Source organism: Lycium ferocissimum, chromosome 4 (assembly GCF_029784015.1).
Source record: "Lycium ferocissimum isolate CSIRO_LF1 chromosome 4, AGI_CSIRO_Lferr_CH_V1, whole genome shotgun sequence".
NCBI classification, from domain to species: Eukaryota; Viridiplantae; Streptophyta; class Magnoliopsida; order Solanales; family Solanaceae; genus Lycium; species Lycium ferocissimum.
The window spans coordinates 33,341,067-33,365,106 of record NC_081345.1 but is presented as its reverse complement, the minus strand read 5'-3'; the positions used below and the strand labels follow the sequence as shown (position 1 = coordinate 33,365,106).

The following is a 24,040-nucleotide window of genomic DNA, read 5'->3' as shown; positions in this document are numbered from 1 at the left end:
GGTGGGATTAGCAAGTAAGATAAGCACATGATCCAAAATAAAGCGATCAATTAGGCTTTACCAATAGTAGAATATCCATATACTTCAATGCTTACCATCATTAAGCTACAGAACGCGATTCAAACTCGTAACCAATTTACGAAGTGCTGTATTCTTGACAGAGAAAATTGATATACGGGAGTGCAACTTATTAAAATTTAATATCACTATGGTATTGTAGTAGACTGATTCCTTACCCAAAATTGATCCTATAAAGGAGAAATACTTGTGATACAAGAAAATCACAACATTTACATGTTAATTACATATGGTCCTATACACTTAAATGATATTGATATGCAAAACCTTTGAACTCCTATCGAAAATAGTTCGTCAAGTTAACTAAGACCTAAAGTTTCACCTTTTGAAGCGGTAGTGGCTTATGGTAAATTCAGACTGATAGTATAAGACTATAGACAGTAGACCCTTGTGATCTCTCACTTTATCTGAGTTTATGTACCTCAGTCCCTATATTTCCTAGTAATACTTTGTTATGACTCCTTTTTGAGTTCTGCAGGGTCAATTACAATTCCCCGTTTTTTAGCTGATTTGGTGTTTGGAGGATCACTTAGTTGAATATGAGGTGGTATTGGCATTTCATCTGAGTGGCCAGAAATACAAAGACTACCAGATTCATCTGGCTCCCAATATACTTCCACCATAATTCCTCCAGGATTCTGTGGAGATTTTGTTCCTGGAATTCCCACAAATCTTGATCCTGCAGGTACCTGAATATATATTTAAAAAAAGGTTACTTATTCACCATGAATATAGATTAGAAAATTTCCCACTGTGGAATATAAACAAAGATTCTGATAATTGACTTACTTCAAGAGAGATCCCTGAGCTCAATGTAAGAGTTGTAAATTTTCCTTCAGCTATTGCAGTTTCCAGTTCTGCCTGCCTAGCTATGTTCATGAAAACTTCTTCAAGAGTTGTAAGACCTAGCTGGATGTCTTTTATACCAAATTCGCTTTCTCTAGCTTGAAGCTCAGCAAAGAATTCCTGGTAGGTGTGAAAAGCCAATCATCAAATGGAATGTAACAAGCTTAAAATCCTAATCTGTGTGCTATCCAGTCCACATAGAAAAGCATAAACTATAATGTATTACACTTTAAGATATGAATTTGGTAGGGTGTATTAGGTAGAATAATGCTGGTGTTTTTTAGCATAATGTTTGGTTGCAATTTTAAGTCAGTAAATATAATATATTTACCATTATTACTTATACACCCTATTCAGTACTATCGTTATACATAGTAAACCATGGGATTAACAATATCCGTACTATTCTTATACACCCTATTCAGTATTATTTGGTAGTATGCAATGCATGTTATTTTTAATTCAAAAAGAAACAAATGGTCAATGCCAGAATAACTAATCCCAACATTACTAATCCTAGAATAACTAATCACAACATTACTAATCCCAGTAACAAGACGACTATAAATTAAATCCCTTGAGTTATTCTAGCTATTACCGTCAACAGACTCTCCTTGTCATGAGGAATAACATAGGTTAGGAAGGACTTGCTTTCTTCTTTAGGCACCACATCTAATCGCTGTCAACATAGTTATATGTCAGAATTAGCAGTCCTTAAAGAGAGAAAATTGAAAAAAAAAAAAAAAAGTAAAAGAAGTAGCTTTTGACATACTCTTCTAAAGAACTGTTTCACAGCTTCAGGTTGAGATGATGTTTCACTAGAAAAGCCCACAGTAGCAATGAAACCAGTTCCAAATCTTGATTTCAACCTTATTGAAGTTCCGATGCAACGAAGCCTTCCCTTTGCCATGATAGCAATGCGGTCGCTTAAGACATCAGCTTCTTCCATTGAATGGGTTGTCAAGATAATGGCACGCCCTTTTTTCGCATTCTCAATTATGTCCCAAACATGCCTTCGAGTTATCGGATCCATACCAGTAGTCTATGAAGATATTAGGGAATGAAAATGTTGGAAACAGAACTATTTTTAGCATAAAAGTTGATAAAACATCATATGGAAGAATTTTAACTACCAGCACCTACCGGTTCGTCCAAAATAACCAACTTTGGATCTCCAATAAGAGCTGCAGCAACACTAAGTCGTCGTTTCATTCCTCCACTGTAACTAGAAGATCTCATCTTGGCTGCCACCTTTGTGATTTTTGACTGGGATAATAGTTGTGCTACCACCTGTTTTTGATTGAAGAATGAAATTTGATTATTTTTAGAACAGCTAATTCATAGAATCTTTATAAAGGTATAGAAGGATCAATATAGTGTTAGGCTTTTGTGCAATACCGTGTCTATTTCAGCAGGGGGTAGACCTTTAATGTTGGCAAAAAGCTGAAGGTGCTCTTCACCAGATAATGCATCCCAAAGAATATCAAACTATAAAACGAAAAAATGAATCAATTTTTACAAAGCATGCTATCAGCTGGTTCCATTGAAGACTTGAAAAGAGAAGATCACACACAAAAAATTGTTACCTGGGGGCAAACTCCCATCATCCTTCGAATGTTTGTCATGCCCATAGAGCTTCGTATGGACTGATCATATACAGATGCTGTTGAAAAATGCTTCATGTTACACATGTGCAACTTTAATGAACGTAAAAATGTGAGTGATCAAAGCTATTACCATCTCCTGCAGTAACAGGGTTAATCCCAGTCAAACAACTTATAGTAGTAGTTTTCCCAGCTCCATTGGGCCCAAGCATACAAAGTAACTGATCCTTTTCAACGTTCAACCATAAGCCCTACGATCATCATTTAAGAAATGTGAGGCCATAATTTTCAGCTCGCTATTGCTGAAATAATGGTCGTTAGAAAGAGAGGGACTCTAAACAGCAAGATGCAGATTGCGTGAAAGTTTGGATGGTTAAACAAAGAGTAAAGACGTTCCTGCTACAATACTTGTTTGCAGATTCAGAGGGGTCCAGAACTTAAAGTTTATGAGTTTCTGCAACAACCTCAGGTAAATACTACAAACTATAATTGGGATACAGCCATATTTATAGTTATTTAGTAGATTTCTTAATAACTACTGGGGTTCTTTGGGTTCACGTGAACCCATAACCGAGCCTCTTAGATCCGTCCCTATTTGCAATTTGGACTTCTCATTTTCCACCAAGTGATGATTTGTATTCCTTTATGGCACACATGGGCCTGCTGATTGATAAAATACTCCCAATGACGCCAGAAAAGGTTGCCACGGAAATGAAAAGCTTCAAAATTTTGAGATGACTAACTGTCAAAGTGGCAGATTCCATGCTCAACGGATCAGAAATACTGTAATTTTTTCTCCTATTTTTTTTTCTAATGATGGATCACAATTGCACCATCAACATAGCTACTACTAGGACCATAGATAAAGTACCTTGACACTATGGAAAGGAGGACTCCTTTTGCAGCAACCTTTTGACTTTCCAGGATATGTCTTAACAAGACCGCGTATTTGAACTGCAACGTTGGAAGATCCACCTTCCGTAGCTTGCTGTTTAACGGTGGTTTCTTCTTTAAGAACATCTTCGTCATCTGGTGTAATAGGTTCCAACCGTGGCAATGAACCTGAACAGCAGCTACAATTTCCTCCCTCTAACATAAAAAGGAAGAGAATAATTAGATTTTTACAGCTTACAGAAGACTAGACTAGTGTAGTAAAGTGGGATGTATTGTGTTTACCTTTTACCCTACTTCCACCATTTCCAGTCCAGTACCCAGGATATAGGAAGTAGAATTTTGATTTTCTCACACCAGAGATATTTGGAATTATGTTGTCGAAGTATATAGCCAGAACGAGCCAGAAAAAAAACGTTTTCACATGCAGTATATACACATCTTGCTTTTAACAGAAGGGGAATATATAATTAGTTGGTAGAAAAAATAAAACATGTGACTGGAATCTGAAAAGACCGTATGCTCTCAGAGTAATTTAGTGTCGATAGGGACTTTTACTTACCATGGTAACTACACAGCCTGGTTCTTTAGGTAAACACTTTGCCACATTACTCCAGTTAATACCAGGATCTTTAGGACTTTCAGTTGCTTTAGTAAGTAACTGAAGACCTATAGTAAGAAGATTTGGCGGGAACAATGACCATAAAGTCCTATAGTCAGCTTTAAACTGAGGGCTGTAGGGAAATCCAAGATTTGAAATGACCTGAAAAATGGAACATGACGAATATGTTAATCCACAGATGAGTAATAAACAATAAAACATTTCAAGTTGAGGACGGACTTACCATAGTAATGAAACCAATAATAAAGATGACGAAAGCCAGAGTTGTCGCTGAAGCTGCTTTGGTAGTGAAAGCAGACAGCCAATATGCAAAGGAAACCTTGCAAAAGGAACAGAACAATTATCAAAAAAGTTTCGCATTACCAAAACTGTGTATATGGTAAAAAGTTTAGAAGGGATGATTGAGGTGTACCATAGTAAGTTGGAAGAGGAAAAACAGAAGGAACACGACTATTACGTTATTGCGCAAGAAAAAATCAAATTGAAACATCATTCCAAAGATCACAGTGAGCATAGAAGAGAAAAATGAGAGGAGTGCTTCCCATGTGACCCAGGACAACCAATAGGCAGTATCAAAAAGACCCATCATAGTCATTGCCTGCAAGGCAAATATGGCATTTAGAAAATGAACCAATGAAGCTAGCCAGAGGAGGACAAGTTGGGTTCAACTCAACCCTAGGTTTATGTTCCTCTATCTTTTGGCAACATTAACAAAACTATTTACCTTATAAACAATAAAATAATTTCAGTCGGCCAATCATAAAGGTTGAACCTCTCAAGTTTACATTTTGGATCCTTCGATCTTATCAAAATGGCAAAGGAGATACCTGCCGAAGCTTGAGTTCTTTTTCAGTGATTAAAGCACTGATTTGGAAGACAAAACCAAATATAGCAACTGCCAAGAAAAAGATTATTGTTGTTATAGCCTCTTCATTAAATGTATCACCAGGAGGATGTGGATATTCCTTAAAGCTGACATCCCAGGGGAAATTTGGATCTGAAAATGTATTTAAAAGTTAAAACACAGAACAAAGGCGTGCTTAAGAAAAGAACAAATTCTTTTTAACCATCATTATCTAGAAATGGATCATAACAAGAGGTATGTACCTCCAATCAGACTCCTCGCGATTTCGCGCTCTGCTGCTAATTGAAGTGGGATTTGGAATTTAAAAGTTGGATCTTCGTCTTGTCCTCGTTTCACAACGGCTGTGGAGTTTGTCTGAAGACTATAAGCAATTTTATTCCCATTCAGTATTTTAAAGTGCACAGCTGCAGGACAACGCACAGGATTATCAAAAAGCCATTTATCCACATCATTTTTGGTGTTGAATGCTAGAACCTGGTACAACAAACACAAGTTTTAACTGTCAATGCATCAAATCGAAGGAATCATGGCACAGTTGATAATAAAAAAAAGGATATACTCGCAAAAATTGCAGTAGACAATGTGATCTATCTTTCTCTGTATTAACTTGATAACTACATGGGTCCTAATACACGTCATTGTAGCTTTCTCTTTCACATTAGTCATTTCATTTAGGTACAGGAATAAGAGCAAGTGCAGCTGTGAATGTAACACATTTTGTTGAATTTAACATATGTGCTCAGACAGTGTGATATATTTTAGATGACCGATAACAACATGTAATTGTCTATAATAATCCTGATCGATAGCCTTAAAAATAAAGTAATAACCTGTTTGTATAATGTAAAAATTCTTTATGTGAGTTAAATCATTAAAAAATACTCCTTCCATCCCAATTTGAATGTCTTACTTTTCTTTTTGATTTGTCCAAAAAAGAGTATCTCTTTCTGTATTTAGTAAGTGACAATTCAAACATCCTCAATGACAAGTTTAAAACCACAAGATTCAAAAACATTTTAGTACATTACACAAATCTTTAATTTAGGACCACAAGATTAAAAAATCTCTTTTTATTCCATATATTTTGTGCCAGTCAAACTAAGCCATTTATATTGGGATGGAGGGAGAAGTAGATATTATAAAATCTATGATGATCATAGAATATACCTAATTTTCTCTAGCTCTTATTTTCTCTGTGCTTGTTAATTACTAGAGATTCTTTACCTCATTAGGATTAGTAAGGTAAGGCCTAGTTTTCTCGTTATCTATTACTTAATAAAAAAACTAGCCGTAGGCACCAATGACGACAATAGAAGGTAGTTGCCATACCTTGTTGGGAGGAATAGGCCTACCAGGATTATTTGCCATAATTTTCCTAACAACATCCCCGATAGTTTTACTATCTTTGCCACTCCAAATGAAATCATAGCAGGGAGTTTTAATGAAAAACTTGTCCTCGCAGGGCGGGATAGGTGGGCCCGCCATCGTCTGTGGATCGTGCAATTCCTTGGCAAAGGTGGAAGCAGACTTGCGCGATTCGTTAGCTGTTCTAATGCAAAAGAGAAGGAAGATAAAGAAGAAGGACGAGAAGAGCTGTAGGAATGTGGCGGGCTTGTTACGCCATGCAAGTAACACATTTTTATTGAATAATGCTTTGTACTGTTGCACTAGCAGAGGGAATCCCCCCTGCAATTCCATTTGCTCTTCTCTCTTCTTCCCTTCTTCAAATTCTAACGTTCTTTTTTTTTTTTTTTTTCACTATTCTTTAACTGGAATAACTGCCTTTCTATTAAATAAATAAAAAGTACTGATATGAACTAGTGACTAACCGAGTTATGTGCATGGAAATAAGGATGTTTTAACGTTCAAAGATGTTTTGTTCGTTACACCGTACTTTTAAATGTTCTGTATCGCACCATGAATTTTTATTTTTATTTTTTCTTACCTTAACTTGCTTTGGGTGACAGATATATATGTTGAACTACCATTTTGCCCTTTGCTTCTTGTTGACTAATATTTTCCTTTTTTTAAAAAGGACTAATTTTCTGTGGTTTTTGACTCTAAACATTTGAGTGGTTAATTAACCGTGCAAAGGGTAGTTTAGTCATTTTAAAGAGATTAACTTACAGCCAGATTTAAAGCCGAAATAAAGGGCTGTTCACTGTTACCCTGAAACGACCCCTATTTAAGAGTTAGTTATTCTTCCTAACGAACTCATTTGTAGTAAGTTTAAAAAAAAAAAAATTGTTAAAATTGTTATTCTATTTTTCTGGGGCTGAAACAGAGGTCCTTCAATGGCAGACTCGGTGACAGCTCCAGCGAGTTACGGGACTCAAGCCGATGCTTTGCTTAGGAAGAATTTGACGTTTCAGGTACATTTTTTCCTAAGCTCTAGTTATGCGCGGGGTTTGGGGAAGGGCCGAACCACAAGGGTCTATCGTACGCAGCCTTACCCTGCCTTTCTACAGGACGCTATTTTTATGGCTCGAACTCGTGATCTCGCTTTAAACTCGTGATCTCCCGGTCACATGGCAACAATTTCATTTTTTCCCTTTCTAGTTGCAAGTTTTGCACTCTACTATGGAAACAATTTTTCTTTTTCTTTCGGCTTAGTGTGTGCAAAGTTTGCTCTATGTGATACAAAAATTAATGGCTTACCCGTGCGTGAAATGTTTCTTAATAGTGTGGGGTACGGGGTGTGACCTGAAACTTAAGGCAGTGGGTGGAGTAATACTGAAATATTATAAACTCCTTTTAAAGCTCGATAAGAACTCAACACAATCATTATACATCCTTAGGAAATGTCTTAACACAATTAATACCACTATTTTTGGTATTGGATCTTCCAAATCATTCCTCTATTTGTAGGAGATCAGGATCTTTTTTTAAAATCCTTCACGAAAAACAGTCATTCTCTTCATAAAAATAGGAGGTAGAACCAATAAAGATTTCTTTTTCAATTCATCCATGGCCTCATTTAAGAATTGTTTTTGATGAATCAATAGAAAAGGAGTTGATTTTTTTTTTCTTTTTCTTTCTTGTTTATTTTTGTTATTTGAGAGAAAGTGCTCGAGATGCCCCATGTTAAAAAGATTAAAGAACCTGATAATCCAGCTTTGACAATAGGTGAAGTAACTCAGGATAAACAATGTGGAACATGTAATATTCTCAGCAAGGGGAGACTGGATCTGAATGTATACTAGAGATTGATCATTGACGAAAACGAAACAATGGTTTGGAATTATGTCGTTCCATTTGTACTTTCTGTTGAGGATGATACTAGCAGGCATCTTGGTCAAGTGAACGTGATGGCTTCGCTAAAAATATAATTTTAATTTTCTATAGTAAATCTGATGGATTTATGGCAACCTACGAAGCTACTAATCTCAAGTCAAGAATGGTCACTTAACTATCTCTTCTTTTCACCAAAGTCACTTAACTATCACTTTTTTTCACCCAAAATCATTTAACTATATTTTCTAACACAAAAGCCACACCTACTGAAAAATTCAACTTTCGATGGGTAATATTTTTATATTCTTTTTTTATTTTTGATCTAATAGATACAAACTCAATTAAAAAGAATCGACCTGGTCCAAAATTTATAAGCAGATATTAAATTACCAAAAGGGTGAATAAATTTGAAAAAAAGGAATTATCACAAGATTATTACTATCGATGCAAATAGTAATAACTATTACTCCGTATAATTCAATTTCCTACTATCCAACAACATGTAACACTTTTCAATATATATTGGAAAAAATGGCCAATAAAATTCACACGTTTTTGGCTTGAGAGCCCTTGGAGAGAAGGACTGCCTATTTGGTGAAGGATTGGTTTTGTTTCTTTAATATTTTAATATTTGCATGAGTTTTGCACCGGATCGATTCTTTTTAATTGAGTTTGTATCAATTATTAAAAAAAAAAAATTACCCATCGGCAGGGGCGGAGCTAGCCCTTCGGGGGTGGGTTCGGCCGAACCCAGTAGCTTTCGTCCAAACCATATATTTATATTAAACGTTTTGTCAAATATGTACAAACTATTAATTTAGAACGCAGTGACTTCAAAGAATTAGAACTCCGAACCCAAAAGCTTCATATCTTGGCTCCGCCTCTGCCCATCGGAATTTGAATTCTTTAGCAGGCGTGACTTTTGTGTTAGAAAATGTGTTAAGTGACTTTGGTGAAAAAAAGTGATAGTTATATGACTTTTGTGTTAGAAAACATAGTTAAGTGACTTTGATGAAAAAAAGTAATAGTTATGTGACTTTTCTGTTAGAAAACATAATTAAGTGACTTTGATGAAAAAAAGGTGATAGTTAAGTGACCATTCATGAAATTTACCGTTATTAAAATCAGTATCATATTTTGCTTCCAGGCTGAATGGTATTCTGATTGGTTTGTTTTCAATTTGTTGCAGAAACGAAATGCCAAGGCAAATTGTCGCCTTATCTCGGTCCCTATTTTTCTCCTTATTTTCTTAAGGACCATTGAAATTCTTACTGGTGCGATGATGTTAAAACAAACTAAATGCGGCTGCAAATGTATTGACACTAATGGTACTGGAAAATGTGAAGATAAATGTGGTCTGGAATACTCAGCTCCGGCACAAGCAGACCTTTGTGAAGTTAAAGATCCATACGAATGGAAACCCATTTTACAGATACCAGATCCTGAATATAGTGCTGTACGAACTGATTATATTACATATGCAGACTTGCCTAATGAGTCGTGCAAAATGTCTAAATCTTGTCCAGCTATTGTACTTCTGACTGGAACTGATCAGACTCTTGGACAAAGTATGCTTTATCTTCTGTGATTCTACATACCATAAGCAAATAAGACTAGTTTTCTAAAGAAGGCTTCTAATGTATTTCCAATTGATATGGAACTCCATAGGTATCAGTGAAAACTTGCTCAGAAATGAATCACATCTAGATGATACTGATGATGGCGAGTATTCCAGCTTTATCATTGTGAGTCCCTACCCTTTTTTTTTTGTGCTTTCCTTGAGATTCACTGCTATATATCATGGACCGTGTTTGATAGTGAACTACCTATGAAATCTTTCAGGGTTCAACGGTTAAACCTGAGCGTACAAATTTTCTTGAACCTGCTTTCTTTAAGACGGTGTATAGAGTTCAATCTCAGTGTCCTCCGAACTTCAAGTATAGAGTGCCGGTTGAAAATTTAAGTGAAATTGGTACAATTTGTGCTCGTTACTGCTATCTGGCAACAGCCTAATCTTGTTTATGTTAGATTTTTTAAGCACGAGACACAAGCTGGCAAAAAGTTTGATGAAGTTGGTTTAGTTTATAAGTGGCTCTGAGTTTTCCTAATGTTCTACTGCAGATGTAAAATGTCGTGAAGGTTTACCCTTATGGCGTAATAATCCTTCTGAGATCAATGAAGAGCTGTATAAAGGTTACAAGAAGGGGAATCCGGCGAAAAAGATAAATGAGATAGTAGCAGGTTGTCGGCTTTGCATAACATGCTATTTTAGTATCATGTAAATATCAATCTTTTTCTTAACAAGTTGTATGATCTCCTTCTTTTTGCAGCATATGATTTATTAAATACAGATGGAAGTAGGTTCAATGTGAGTATTTGGTATAACGGTACCGATAGGGATTCTCAACCAAGTCCAACATATACACGAGTGCCTACTATGGTGAACCTGGTAAATCATTTACTGTTTACCACCTTCTCCTACATGTTGTTCCTCTCCTTATCAGCAATTGTCGAATTTGTATCCACATGATCGGATTAATCATTAGTGTGATTTCCCAGAGGAAAGGAACTCCCTTTTTTTTTTTTTTCTCATACTTCATGACTGCGTTCACTAGATATAGAAATATCGGGATGGTTTCAAAATGTATTGGAGAATCTTATAAATTTTATCTTATTCTTTCAAGGCTTAGAAATATTAGTTTGATTTTCTTCCTCGCTTAAAATGGTAAGTTTAGGGAAAAATAGTTTGTTTCCACATTGATGAGTATTAACCATGAAATGAAATGATTTTTATAGTTAAAGAAACTATGTGTTTGTACAGGTATCGAATGCCTTCCTTCAATATTTGCTTGGACCAGATACTAATATTGTGTTTGGATCTGTCAAAGAAATGCCCAAGCACGGAAGTATGAAGATCCCGGAGGTCGGTCCGATGGGACCGGTAATGTTTTCATGGGTGATTCTACAGCTTTTTCCAGTGAGTAAATTAACAAGTACTGATTTTACATACATCAGTGTAATTAGTTTTATTAATACCATTTGTTCTGATTAACTCTGATATCTGTTCTCTAAACAACTATAGTATAATATCTAAAGTTGCCTCTTTTAGTACTGTGGACCTCTTCTCATGAGGGGAAGTACTTCATCATATTCAATCATACCCGGTGAATTTACGTTGTTCTGCTGACTAGCGGTTTGTTTCTGATTTCGAGAACAAGGAAAAAAGTAATTTATTTTTCTGAAGAGCTACAAAAGTTTGATTCTTTAAGGCAACCTAAACTTTACAATGTAAACTCCATGAAATGTGTATAGGAATCAATCAAAATTAAACTGGCCTTGACTTCAACTTCTTTTCATAGTGTCACTATCTCCTATTATCAACCTTTAAGGTTTTCCAAAAATGTGGGAGATGTTGTATTTTTCTTTTAAGAATTATCTTTCCTCTTTAAGTTTCATTTTGTCATTCATATGAAATAAACAATAATAATAATAATAAAACAGTAATAAACAGTAGATATGAACCAATAACTTTAAAAAGATAATGGGTTCAATACTAAAAACATAAGATTGAACCCATAGAATTTAAATCCTCAATCTGCCTCCGCATGATGGTATCAGTTTCATTTGTCATAATGTTATCCTGCCTTTTTAAGTGTCTCATGTTCATTCTCTGGTTGACTATTTACAGGTTGTTTTTGTAGCTCTGGTTTATGAAAAGCAACAGAGGCTACGAATCATGATGAAAATGCACGGACTTAAGGACGGCCCCTATTGGACTATTACTTATGCTTATTTTCTTGTCATATCATCTCTCTACATGCTAGGCTTTGTGGGGTTTGGCTCGGTCTTAAGTAATGCTGCAGCTTATTAAATTGATTCCTTCACGAAATTCATATTTAGCGGCTTGGTAATTTATCTTTTTTCTTCTCCACCATTTGCAGATTTAAAGTTCTTTCGTTATAATGCTTACAGCATCCAGTTTGTGTTCTACTTCGCCTACATAAACTTGCAAATTGCATTTGCTTTTCTGCTGGCTGGATTTTTCTCAGATGTCAAGACAGCCACAGGTCTGATATCTTTACTAGATGTCGCTATTGCAAGACAGGTTTTCATGTTAAAAATATATATATATCATGAAAAGGATGAATCTGCCTTTTCCCCCTTGTTTTTTAGTCAATAACATGTGATATTAAACTAATTCATCCACTTCCGTATCAGTCATGGGCTACATGTTGGTGTTTGCAAGTGGTCTCTTAGGAGCATTCTTTTTCTCAAGCTTTATTACGGATACATCAATATCAGGTAAATTGAGGAAATTTAAGGATACAAGCATAACACTTTCATGATCTAGCTGTAACATTTTATCGCTGTTCTTCCAGCTGCATCATACTAGTCATCCTCCATATTGAAGATCACTTATTTTCTTGAACCATTATATTTGTGTGGATTTACAGTTTATTAGGAAGTTTGGCATTATAAATTTAACATGATGGAGGTTTTACAGTTGGTTGGTGAGACTCTTTAAAAAAGCTTCCAATATGATTTAATTTATACAACCTTTGATTTTTCACCTTTTTTGAAGTTTACACCTACAAAGTTGCTATTTAGTATTTGGCTCTCTTCTAATACGAAATCTCTTTTCCTGGATTTTTGATATGTGATATTGTAGAAGGGTGGGTTATATTGTTGGAGCTATATCCTGGATTTTCTCTTTATCGTGGATTATTCGAGTTTGGGGAATATTCTAGCACTGGCAGTTTTACGGGTGAAAAAGGTGGCATGACATGGAAAAATTTGAATGATCCTGGTAATGGGATGAAAGAGACTATAATTATTATGTTTCTGGAATGGGCAGTGGTTCTCCTTGTTGCTTTTTACTTGGACCAGATCAATTCATCTGGGAAAAGTCCCCTATTTTTCTTGCGCAACTCCCGGAAGAAGCAGACAGTATCCACTATGAACTTACTGGAAAAGAAGGAATCTGCTCTTTGTCTTGAAATGGACAAAGAAGATGTTGCCCAAGAGGTAAGTTTACTTGATACTCTTTCCTTTGATAAAACATTAGGAAGTTTACTATTCTCTTTAACATCACGATAGGAAGGAAAATTGGTAGTAAAGAGACTTACACAAACCATTACAACAACAACAACCCAGTGTGATCCCACAAGTGGGGTCTGGGGAGGATAGACTGTACGCGGATAGACTGTACGCAGACTTACACAAACCATTGAAGCAATATAATTGTGGACATCAGAGCAAAACTGACTGATTTATACCTCCTACGAATATAAGTAGTTACTAGGACGCAAGTATTGAATCTCATAATGAAAAAATATCAGCAATCTCTTATATAGCTCTGTTATGTTTTTTTATGTTTATTGTTTCACAATTCAACATTTCCTCCCATTAATTTCACAGAGGGAAAGGGTTGAACAGATGCTAGCAGGGTCGACAGCAGGTTATCCCATCGTGGTTGACAACCTGAAAAAGGTTTATCCAGGGCAAGATGGAAACCCCGATAAATATGCAGTGAGAGGACTATCACTTGCTGTGCCTGAAGGGGAATGCTTGGGTATGCTTGGCCCCAACGGTGCTGGCAAAACATCATTTATTAGTATGGTCAGTACTTCTGTGATCTAATTTGCCAGATATGTTATCCAACAACTAGTTTTTGTTTGTTTTCCATTTTCTTAGTAACAAAGTTTTGCTAACAGATGATTGGGCTCACAAAGCCAAGCTCCGGTGCTGCATTTGTTGACGGTCTGAATATAAATACAGAGATGGACAAAGTATACACCATCATGGGTGTATGTCCTCAGCATGAGTATGAATCGATCGATGCACTACAAAGTCAAGTTGACATAGAGTTAACTACAGTACTAATTAATCTTCTACCTTTTTGGAAATCATCTATAGCTTGCTTTGGGATACATTAACAGGAAGGGAGCACCTACTTTTCTATGGAAGGCTTAAAAATCTTAAAGGAGCGGTTTTACATCAAGTAAGTGATGGTCCCATTCTAAATTGATAGAGGGCTGATAAACAGATCTTAACATCTGAAAGTTGTTAATAACTACAGGCAGTTGAAGACTCTCTTAAGAGTCTCAACTTGTTTAACGGGGGCGTTGCTGACAAGCAAGCTGGAAGATACAGTGGTGGAATGAAGAGAAGGTTAAGTGTTGCTATTTCACTTATTGGAAATCCCAAGGTACGTTTGTCCTGTCGTATTTCCTGGAGTGAAAAATACATTTACAGATATCTTCATGTTCCTCCTCCTTAATTGAGAAATTGTGTATATGCAAAATTTACCAGGTTGTCTACCTGGATGAGCCGAGTACTGGACTTGATCCAGCTTCAAGAAATACCTTGTGGACTGTTGTGAAGAATGCACGGAAAGGCAGAGCAATAATTCTCACTAGTAAATGATCAACTTTCCATCTCTAGTTTACTTGTTATCTGTTTTGACATGATATTTTTATTTGCATCTCATCTGGAAAGTAATTATAGTGGAATATGATGCATTCTACGTCAATCACATTTCAGCAAAAATCCCACATGTATTGGTTTTTGAGTTTTTGCCTAATTCCTCTTTCATGAAAATGGTATATGATTACTGATAAAGATAATAATTTCAGCTCATTCAATGGAAGAAGCGGATTATTTATGTGATCGCTTAGGAATTTTCGTTGATGGAAGTTTGCAGTGCATAGGAAATTCTACAGAGGTAATTTCAAGCTTTTACAAAATATAGAAATGCTCTATAGTTCAATTAGAAGTAGTGTGGTGGTGCCAATTGGAATTATAATTGACAATGTAAAAATGTTGGACTTACCTAGTTTTTTTTATGTTTTTCTCATAATTCTCAAACTTTATTATCAACAGTTGAAGGCAAGATATGGAGGGTCTTATGTGTTTGCGGTAACTACGTCATCTGACAATGAGGTGGAAATGGAGAACATGGTGCGACGCCTATGCCCAAACGCCAATAGAGTATACCATTTATCAGGGACACAGAAGTTCGAGTTGCCAAAGCATGAAGTGAAAATCGCAGATGTATTTCAACTAGTTGAGGAGGCAAAGAGTAGATTTACAGTTCATGCTTGGGGTATGGCTGATACAACTTTAGAGGATGTCTTTATCAAGGTTGCTCGAACCGCTCAGTCTTTCAATGAAGTATGATCATATGGCAGCGACACAAATTAGAAAAGCAAAAAAGGAAAGAAAGGGATTCCATTAGGTTCATGTAGATGCATCAAGTACAGGGTATCTGTGACGTTTATTTGTATTGTAAATGTGTACAAGGATGTCAACATCGGTTGTGGGTACTATTATATCCACGTGATGTGCATCTCCAGTTTTTTGATCGTGGAATAGAAAGAGTTTTTTGTATCAACAAAGTGTTAATTAGTCAACTTGTTTAATTTTAAGCTCACTGATCACTCCGAACTACTGATGAAAGATGAATGATATATACTAATTTGTAGCGTCAAGTTGGATCCAGTAGTGTTAAGTGGGAACAAATAGTGTTAGGAATAAAGAAGAAGAATAAAAAAGTTATAAGAAAAATAAGATTAAGTATACCCCCGCCGGATGAAAAAGAGTGTTCACTTAACCATTTGTGCACCCTTTAAGAAAATACTAACTCCTAAAAAAAATTAGATAATTTGACTAAACTGCCCCTAATTAAATAGGTTTTGGAATTTGCTCACACAGCACTTAATAGGGGCAAATCTAAAAAAATAACAAAAATTATTTCTTGATTTGATAAGTGGACACACTTTTGACCCAAGAAAACAAGGCTAAATGGACACTCTTTATTATCCGGAGAGTATTAAGTAGCGTTAATTATGTAGGATTAAGTATCATTAGCATATTAAGTAGTCCGCTTCTACTAAATAAGGTAATCTATGTGGTGCAAGTCCAATGACCCACGAGCCTTTCTTGGAGGCTATTCCTCCCAAAATCTTAGTTCACACCTATATAAAGGGGTCACATTTCGCAATTGAGAAGACTAGAAGCCGAAGTAATAACAAGAATACTGCAAGAAAGCTCGTGGATCAGCACAAATTCCTGCAAGCTTTCAAGCAGTCCAGCATTTAATTTTCTAATCCTAGTATTCAAAGATTACGAACGAAATCAAATCAAATACAAGACATTCAAGATCAAAGTTACTTACTCGTGACATAATTATTGTTTGTGCGACCATCAAGGCATTATTCTCAAATAAATTCAATTTCATATTCAAGATCAAACTGTGTCCTTGAATTCACATACAAATCAAAGAATTCAAGAACAGCTTGTCAAGACCTTGAGCCAATAGAGGATATTTTCTCAAGACTTTGAGAAATTTCTAGATATTGACCTATAAATTATATTCTGATATTAAATATTACAATTTGTTATACATTTTGTTGTCTTTGATTTTTTCAGGGACGAACATTATGTTTTACGTGCATAATCAATTTTCTTTCTAATGATAATTCTGTCATTCACTTGCTCATAGCCTCATGCAATGCGATACGTTTACTCAAAATCTATTTAAGTATTGCTCAGTGCTCACAAGTAGGAACATGAATAGATAGGGGTGATAAAATTCGCCCCCGAACTCAGGAGCCGCTCAATTTGTTCAAGTTTGGGCGGATCAACTACTAAAGTGCTCATAAGTAGGGATATGAGTAGGGGTGACAAAATTAGATCATGAAATCATACCTGCCTAAATTGATTATGACCTGGTTTTCAGCCCATTTCAGTTCAACGCATTTCAAGCAAGTAATGACCCGCTCATTTATTAACTCAATCTATTTTGACCCGCCCAAATTCAACTCAACCCACACATTTAACACCCCTAGACATGAGTTTGTTCAGAGATCGTTAACATTGTCTCTTTCAGAACATTGAATATATATCAAAATGCCCCCATTATTTATTCTCTTTATATTACGTACATACAATCTTAAACTAAACAAACACTTTCTGGTACTTCCTTAAGTTGGGGCATTTTTCTCGTTACTGTTCCAATATTCAGACGACGAATGCTGCTAAACGAGTGCAAAATATATTTTCTAACGACAGAGAAATAAACATTGTAGGGCTTAGCTAGAGCCCATGAAGCTTTAAAGGTGAGTTCAAAAAAAAAAAACATCGTGAAAATTCTCTTTTCTAGCAGTCAATAATTAAATGGAAATTCTAATTGAGGAAAATTAACCCAAGAAACAAAATGGTAACTGCTGAAGCAAGTGGGAAAAGAAATTAAAAAAAAAAAAAAAAATACAACATGAGAAACTATTGCATAAGTAGGCTTCTAATTAGAGCTGCTTGAGTAGTGTCTGATGTTTCCAATAGTTCAGATAATCTGTCACTCAGATCATCAACTTCTCTATGCAGGCTTCTTATGTAATTGCATGTATCTTGCAACACCCTAGCAGCTGAAACCTGCCACAAATGAAACAGAAATAAATTTATAAAATAAGAGTAGTTCAGATTTACAAAAAAACAAAAAAAAAAGAAAGATAAAGAAAGGACAATTTCTCAAATGTATGTATCATTCTTGCACATGAGTCGTGTTAATCTTCTATTTATCGTTCTAATTTTATCAGATAGGAACAATAGTTCAGATAGGAACTATGAAGCAAACAAGTGTATACTACTCAGATTAATAAGTTTAGTAAGTCCAATAAATCATCAAGGGACAAAAGAGAATCCTATGTACATTCCAGTGTTCAAAAACCAGGAAGTTAAGACCAAATAAGTCTTAGGAACCACTACATATTTAAAAAATTAATATTTATTGAGACAACTTTCAAATGTTGCGATCCAAGGACAGAGGTAAAACTTTACAACTTAAAGCATGTCATTGGCAAAGCTTTATTTTGGTGTAGTCATCTTCCGACACAAATTTGGTACTAAGTCGACCGATTTGCTTTATAGATGACATATTAGGAACCACTACATTTTAACTGAAATGTTTTATTTTACTAATTATAACTGGAAATCACAAGAAATTAAGATTAATTCTTACAGATACTATATATGTTTAATTTCAATGATTTCTTTTACTGCTTTTTTTCGCTTCTTCTCGTTTTCTAGAATAACAAAATCACAAAGATAGATGATTCCACTCATTTTAGGGTTCATCCTCATTGTACCGCTAATTATATATATATATATATATATATATATATATCACTCGTTAGATATGAACATTACATGCACACATACATATATGTCTGTGTTTATACTTTTCTTGGCACAAATTAGAGAATGTCTCTAAGCCAACTGGTTAATGAAGAAATTCATGAAACTTTGTATAAGGTCATATGTTCAAGCTCCATTGGTATTATACCAACTTATCATAATTTTTTTTTTGAACCTTTTAGTGAAAATTCTAAATCGTGTGTTCCCCTTTTGGAGTTTCAATTTGAGTAGACGAGAGAAATTAAATGAAATTAATTACCTTGTCGGACGACCTATTCGTGAGTTCAGGAAGAAGTTGTTGCAACTTTGAAACAAGATCATTGATTTGGTCCTCACTTATCCTTGATCCTCCTGAATGTCTTGATGATCTTGACCTTCTGCTAGACATCTTTTCAAATACTTTTATTATATGTTTGTAGATGAACTAATAAATTAGAGACAAAATTATATATAATGGACAAATGAGAAGTGTGTTGCTATGGAGAGTGTGAAATTAAAGTGGTGCTTTGAAGAGGGAGAAAAGTAATTAGTGCACAAAAACACTAGTGGTGAAGACAATTGCATGGAAGAAAGGAGAGTGCTTAGCTTGTCTTTAAATAGGGTTTTCGGAGAGAGAAGAATCAAGTTACTTTCTAGAGATTTGCCCTTCTATGCTATGATCTTTTTATTGTTAATCTTTTTTTTTTTTTTTTTTTTTTTTTTTTTTTTGAGGTTGAACAAAAATGGGCTTAAGAAAGCTAGCAATTTCTCTATGCATGTGTTCTCTCTTAATGTGTGTTGAGTGTACGTGAGTGTGTCAGAGAATACACGTAGTACCATGTTATTTTATTACATCTACGTACTGCTATTGAGTATATATTTTTTTTCAGAAATATATGAAGCTATTTCATGATATCAGCAAAGAAATGCACTAACTATCTCCTCTCGACTAGAAGTGGAAAATAACTTCATGACATATGGGATGTCTTTTCCAAGAAATGTTACTCAATAAACCTCATTTTTAGTTCACTCTTTTTTTTTTTTTTTTTTTTTTTTTTGCTACTTTGTTGTCATATTTTTCTTGATATCATGCTTCAAATCCTTCAAACAATAAATACATATATGTATGAAAGTATTGAAGTAATTTCATAATTATTCAGTCTATATGAAGAACATGAGCCAGCTCCTCCGACCCGAGTAACATGAAGCACGTGAAATCCTGTGTGAATCAGTAATTAAGAACCACCTTACAAGGCTTAATAGGTTTAGGTGACCGATAATGAATTAACATCGAGGGGAAAAGGGTGAAACAATTAGTGCATGCTCTCACTTCTTTCTTATCGCTTAATTATAAGAGGGGGGTTGACTGGTCAAGATTCATATTTGATACAATTATACAAACATGTTCTTTTCCTCAAATGGAAAGTACTTGAGGCGACACGTAGAATCCCAAAATAAGCGTTACTCCTCACCGACCCTTTTAACAGGGTTTTTGTTTATCTATGCTTGTTTTTACATGTTTTTTATATTGGCATAGTGAGGTCACTCATGAGGCTAGATGAAATCAATGCATATCTGATCTTCAGTACTACTATCAGTTTATTATCTATTTGACAGATCAAGTTTACTATCAGTTCAAAAGCTAGCTCTTTTTCCCTATAAACTGACCAAATGCACTTTAATTTGTATATGGCCATTAATATCGTATTTGCAAGTGTAGTGCTACTAGCTAGTTATGAGTCATATTGTCTTTAGATATATAGCTGATCTGTCTTATGTATTGTTCCCGTTAAATCAAACTAGTGTCAATGTTATTAGAATAATCGTGTTGATTGATGATGATTGACTGACGGACCTATATGTAATTGTAAACGTTACTACATAGGTGCTCAAGCACACCACTACTTTTGACACAAACACTATGTTTCTACTATATATGAAACTAGTAATAACATACAAATATATATTGACTGAACATCCAATTTCAGGGAGTAGCAACTCTAGATTGAAGGTAGTTAAAGCACTCATGACTTAAAAATCTTGGGTCCCCCATGCACATTGACATTAATTGTCTAATTGGATTCATTCAAGTGATAGCTCACATTAACTTAATTCTACATGTTCCTTGTTTTCCTACGCTGGCGTTAGTACTTATAATTACCAGAGTTTAATTTATACAGTGTGAAACTGAATTAAGCATTTCAATCTTCTTCAAATTCCGAATGGTTAACTCCGAATAATTTTGTGAGATCTTTTAAGGGACCACTAGTTAAATTATTTTCATGGCCAGTCTTAAGGTCATTGGTGGTAAAGTAATGAAGCCCTTGCATCTAATCATTGTATTCTGATATTAATTCAACTGATTAGAAAGGCAAGACTAAAGGAATCTAATCAAATGAGGTTTTATAGACGTGTTTTTATTGTCTTGATACGTAGCCAACCTGGAATCTCTTTTGATTCAGTACAGATTCATGATGAAGTCTAAGTTGGCAACTTGGCTTATTAACGTCGTCAAAGTGTTTGCTAATTAATTACAATCTGCATGCCTAGGCTTATTGATTATTTCCTTCCGAGTTTAATCAATTTCATGTACTAAGGGTGTGTTTAGTATGAAGGAAAATATTTTCTTGGAAGCAAGTGAGTTTCGTACTACATAATTTTCTAGTGTGTTTGATACGTAAGCAAAAAAATAAATTACATTTTCTTGGTAGTATCTTACTTATTTTTTAGGAAAACATTTTCCTTCATACCAAACACACCCTAAAAGGAACTTTGTCACCTATATCAGATCAATTAAAAGGTAATTAGCAAATAATAAGTACAACCTTCAAAATAAGGCAGACAACCTATTACATTATGTTAAATAATACACTATTAAGTAAAACAAATATTGTAAATATACACGTATACGTTAAATCCTTTCTTGTGTCATTTTCCTATTTTTCAGCTAGTTACAATTACAAAATTAAGAAAAGTACTTGACATGATTCTCCAAAAACACATGGTTGCAGAGCATCCAATGGATGGACGGAATTGAGATTCCATGGACATTGCAAATAATGTCTCTGTCTTTTTTCATACATAATTATTTAGGTATTTCAAGCAAGATTTGTTAACGCTGTAGGACGGTTTACAGTTAGTTTTTTTGTGCCAAATGAATAATAATATGCATGGATCAAGCGGAATCTCTCTGAATTCTATACAGACCTTCAAGTTATAAACATATTTTTAGTCTAATTTCTGCTTGAAATTATTTCGGAAATTTCACTATTTATGGTTTATAGCAAATAGATATAGCTTATATTTGTCAATATTAAGGATGAACGTTTCTTCCTTTTTTCTCTCTTCTTTTACTGCGATACAAATTTAAGTTCGTAGTACTTAGGGATGTACAAAGTAAACCGACAAACCACACCAAACCGATAAATCAAGAAAAAAAACCCGACTAGTGGTTTGGTTTGACGTGGTTTGGTGTTGAAAAAAAAACCCGACCTTAATTGGTTTGGTGTGGTTTTAATTAAAAAAAGTCAAACCGAACCAAACCAACCCGACATTACATGTATTCAATTTTTAAAATATTTTATACATAAAAATATTTATTTGTAATGTAATTTATAAATATTCTTAAATCTTTTCGTTTTTTTTTTTATCTATTATCATATTATTCAAGCTTGAACTTAGAATTTTGAATCTTAATAAGTTTTATATCCTATGGATGTTAGTAACTCAAATAAAGTCCAAACCAAAACCAACTCAACACTAATGCTAACACAAGAAATTCAATTTGCCACTAGGAATGACAATAATGTTAGAAATCTATTCTTTAGTTTTGCATAATTGATTTAGAAAGTAAAAATACATAACTTAAGTTTTTTTTCTTTTTCATGTAATTAATGCTTATTTTAGCATGACTTAGTAGTTTTAGATTATGGTCATTTTCTTTTATGTCTTGTTAATTAGCAATATTTATTTTAACCGATTATATTAGCTCGCTTTTGTTGAATATTTTAATACAATGTCATCACTCTTCTCACATTTTGTGTTATTTTTTTTAAGAAACACCTTAATTATATAGTTGTATCTTACTAGGACTAAAGAAATATTGAAGTAAAAGTTATATGTTTTGTATCAAAATTATTCCGAAAAAAACCCGAGAAAACTCAAGGTTGAAAAACCTGAATTTTATTGTTTTGGTTTGATCTATAAATTAAAAAACCCGATGCAATTGGTTTGGTTTGATTTGGTGTTTAAAAGATTCGAACTAATTACGTCCATGTGCACCCCTAGTAGTACCTATTGATATTGATACTAAAAAACAATCTCGTAATCCTCAATACAACACTGTTGTAAGCTTGACGAGGTTGGTGTATTGGAGGCCGATTTTAAAGAATAAAAAGCAAAAGACAGGGACAAAAAGAACAATTTAGCCAAGTATATGTTAACAAAGAAACCTGTGCTGGGATAATTTAATTAACTGCGTAGTAATAGAAATGCTCAGCGAGCTTTTCGTAGCACATGAAGTCGATCCAATAGACAGCAAGGACTGAGGTCCAAGTCACGAGGGGCTTTATTTTTTTATTGGATTTAATTTATATATATCAATAGTACTTACACTTTTAATATATTTTAATCAATTATAACAAGTTATTTAATGGGTCAGTATATTTCTAAATTAAGAGGACAATTGCCCACGGTTTTAGGTAATCTTAATTTTTAACTTATATCATGTTTGGTCAAGCTTCTAAGAAATTAAAAGTGCTAATCTTTTAGGCAAAACGAAACACTTATTTTAGAGAAGAATAGTGTTTGACTAAGCTTTTAGTTAAATAAAGTAAAAGCATTGTTTTACAGCTTTTAAGCATAAATATATTGAAAAAGTAGCTTCTTAAAAAAATAAGTAGTTTTAATTTTATAGGACAATATATTATCCATATCGAAATTCATCTTTACTAAATTAATTAACAGTAATTTCCTTTTTCGTTATTCAGTATTTAAAGCACTATTTAAAATGTTGCTCAAACACAAATTACGTATTAACAAAACAATTCAAATGATTTAACTAAACGCAAATGTCATCTCTCCTAAAGCACTTTTGATAAGAATTATTTCTCAAAATAAGTTGGATTTTACGGCTTGGGCAAACCAACTCTGATGATATAACAAATATGTACACTTCTTTATTTCTTTCATATCCAGTGGGCAGGTTTCTTCCTTATAAAAAATTTAATAAAGAGCTTAGTCTAAGAAGAAATCAATTTGTTCTATAAAAATCTTTGACACCCCAAGAAAGATATAACATGGTCTTCTCAGCCTATGCCTCGTTCTGCCTGCTTGTAAGTAATTTATTTATAGTAAGTACAACCATGAATTGTCTAATTCTTCAAGGCCACAGATGTTGATATATGAGCCTTCGAGGCTATGACCATTAATTAATTAAATATAAACGCTTTTAGTCGGTGAATAGTAAGATCTGCTTCATATAATATTATTATAATTCTTATAGCCTTTTAACCGACATTTTAAACTGTGGTACCGACCAAGTGAACTCGCCTAATCTATCTACAGTCGATATTACTACTGGCATATTTGTGGTTTTTAGCTTTATCGATTACATTTTTTACTCTATCGATATCTGCGCAGACCCTAGCTAGTCCCTAAGTCGTTTGGTGCATGTTATTGGTTGGGCTATGCCAGCACTAATTTTTTATATCGTATTTGGTAGGAGGT

At 34.4% G+C, this 24,040-nt stretch overlaps 3 protein-coding genes and 1 non-coding gene across 4 annotated transcripts; 1 reads left to right on the top strand and 3 right to left on the bottom strand.

The window, feature by feature from the left end:
* Positions 1 to 265: 265 nt before the first annotated feature.
* On the bottom strand, positions 266 to 6,670 carry LOC132052407 (ABC transporter A family member 2-like). Its single transcript, XM_059443927.1, has 16 exons — positions 6,236 to 6,670; positions 5,149 to 5,380; positions 4,869 to 5,038; positions 4,454 to 4,639; positions 4,265 to 4,360; positions 3,982 to 4,182; positions 3,705 to 3,864; positions 3,400 to 3,617; positions 2,662 to 2,779; positions 2,511 to 2,587; positions 2,323 to 2,412; positions 2,068 to 2,214; positions 1,697 to 1,966; positions 1,523 to 1,603; positions 868 to 1,044; positions 266 to 767 (listed from the first exon to the last, which is right to left on the bottom strand). The coding sequence occupies exons 1-16, from the start codon at positions 6,602 to 6,604 to the stop codon at positions 531 to 533; spliced, it is 2,829 nt and encodes a 942-aa protein (XP_059299910.1). The 5' UTR covers positions 6,605 to 6,670; the 3' UTR covers positions 266 to 530.
* A 455-nt stretch (positions 6,671 to 7,125) lies between these two features.
* LOC132052405 (ABC transporter A family member 7-like) lies at positions 7,126 to 15,374 on the top strand. Its single transcript, XM_059443926.1, has 18 exons — positions 7,126 to 7,278; positions 9,330 to 9,708; positions 9,809 to 9,885; positions 9,983 to 10,112; positions 10,262 to 10,381; positions 10,471 to 10,589; positions 10,962 to 11,117; positions 11,829 to 11,991; positions 12,082 to 12,207; positions 12,359 to 12,442; positions 12,810 to 13,165; positions 13,559 to 13,759; positions 13,855 to 13,964; positions 14,057 to 14,141; positions 14,220 to 14,348; positions 14,453 to 14,558; positions 14,776 to 14,864; positions 15,023 to 15,374. Exons 1-18 carry the CDS (start codon positions 7,201 to 7,203, stop codon positions 15,317 to 15,319), a joined length of 2,805 nt encoding a protein of 934 aa, XP_059299909.1. The 5' UTR covers positions 7,126 to 7,200; the 3' UTR covers positions 15,320 to 15,374.
* A 1,776-nt stretch (positions 15,375 to 17,150) lies between these two features.
* Positions 17,151 to 19,331, bottom strand: LOC132054616 (transcription factor PRE3-like). Its single transcript, XM_059446590.1, has 2 exons — positions 18,594 to 19,331; positions 17,151 to 17,572 (listed from the first exon to the last, which is right to left on the bottom strand). Exons 1-2 carry the CDS (start codon positions 18,720 to 18,722, stop codon positions 17,423 to 17,425), a joined length of 279 nt encoding a protein of 92 aa, XP_059302573.1. The 5' UTR covers positions 18,723 to 19,331; the 3' UTR covers positions 17,151 to 17,422.
* Positions 17,651 to 17,754, bottom strand: LOC132054988 (U6 spliceosomal RNA). The gene has a single exon (XR_009414457.1). It is a non-coding gene; the product is annotated as a U6 spliceosomal RNA (small nuclear RNA).
* Positions 19,332 to 24,040: the final 4,709 nt, after the last annotated feature.

Coding starts and splice junctions, on each gene's coding strand:
- LOC132052407 (XM_059443927.1), bottom strand. CDS start 6,604: ATGGAATTGCAGGGGGGATTCCCTCTGCTAGTGCAACAGTACAAAGCA. Junction 1,967..2,067: donor TGGTTATTTTGGACGAACCG/GTAGGTGCTGGT, acceptor ATATCTTCATAG/ACTACTGGTATGGATCCGAT. Junction 1,045..1,522: donor ACAAGGAGAGTCTGTTGACG/GTAATAGCTAGA, acceptor CACACCTACCAG/GAATTCTTTGCTGAGCTTCA.
- LOC132052405 (XM_059443926.1), top strand. CDS start 7,201: ATGGCAGACTCGGTGACAGCTCCAGCGAGTTACGGGACTCAAGCCGAT. Junction 13,965..14,056: donor GGTGTATGTCCTCAGCATGA/GTATGAATCGAT, acceptor AATCATCTATAG/CTTGCTTTGGGATACATTAA. Junction 14,349..14,452: donor CACTTATTGGAAATCCCAAG/GTACGTTTGTCC, acceptor AAAATTTACCAG/GTTGTCTACCTGGATGAGCC.
- LOC132054616 (XM_059446590.1), bottom strand. CDS start 18,722: ATGTCTAGCAGAAGGTCAAGATCATCAAGACATTCAGGAGGATCAAGG. Junction 17,573..18,593: donor CGAATAGGTCGTCCGACAAG/GTAATTAATTTC, acceptor CATTTGTGGCAG/GTTTCAGCTGCTAGGGTGTT.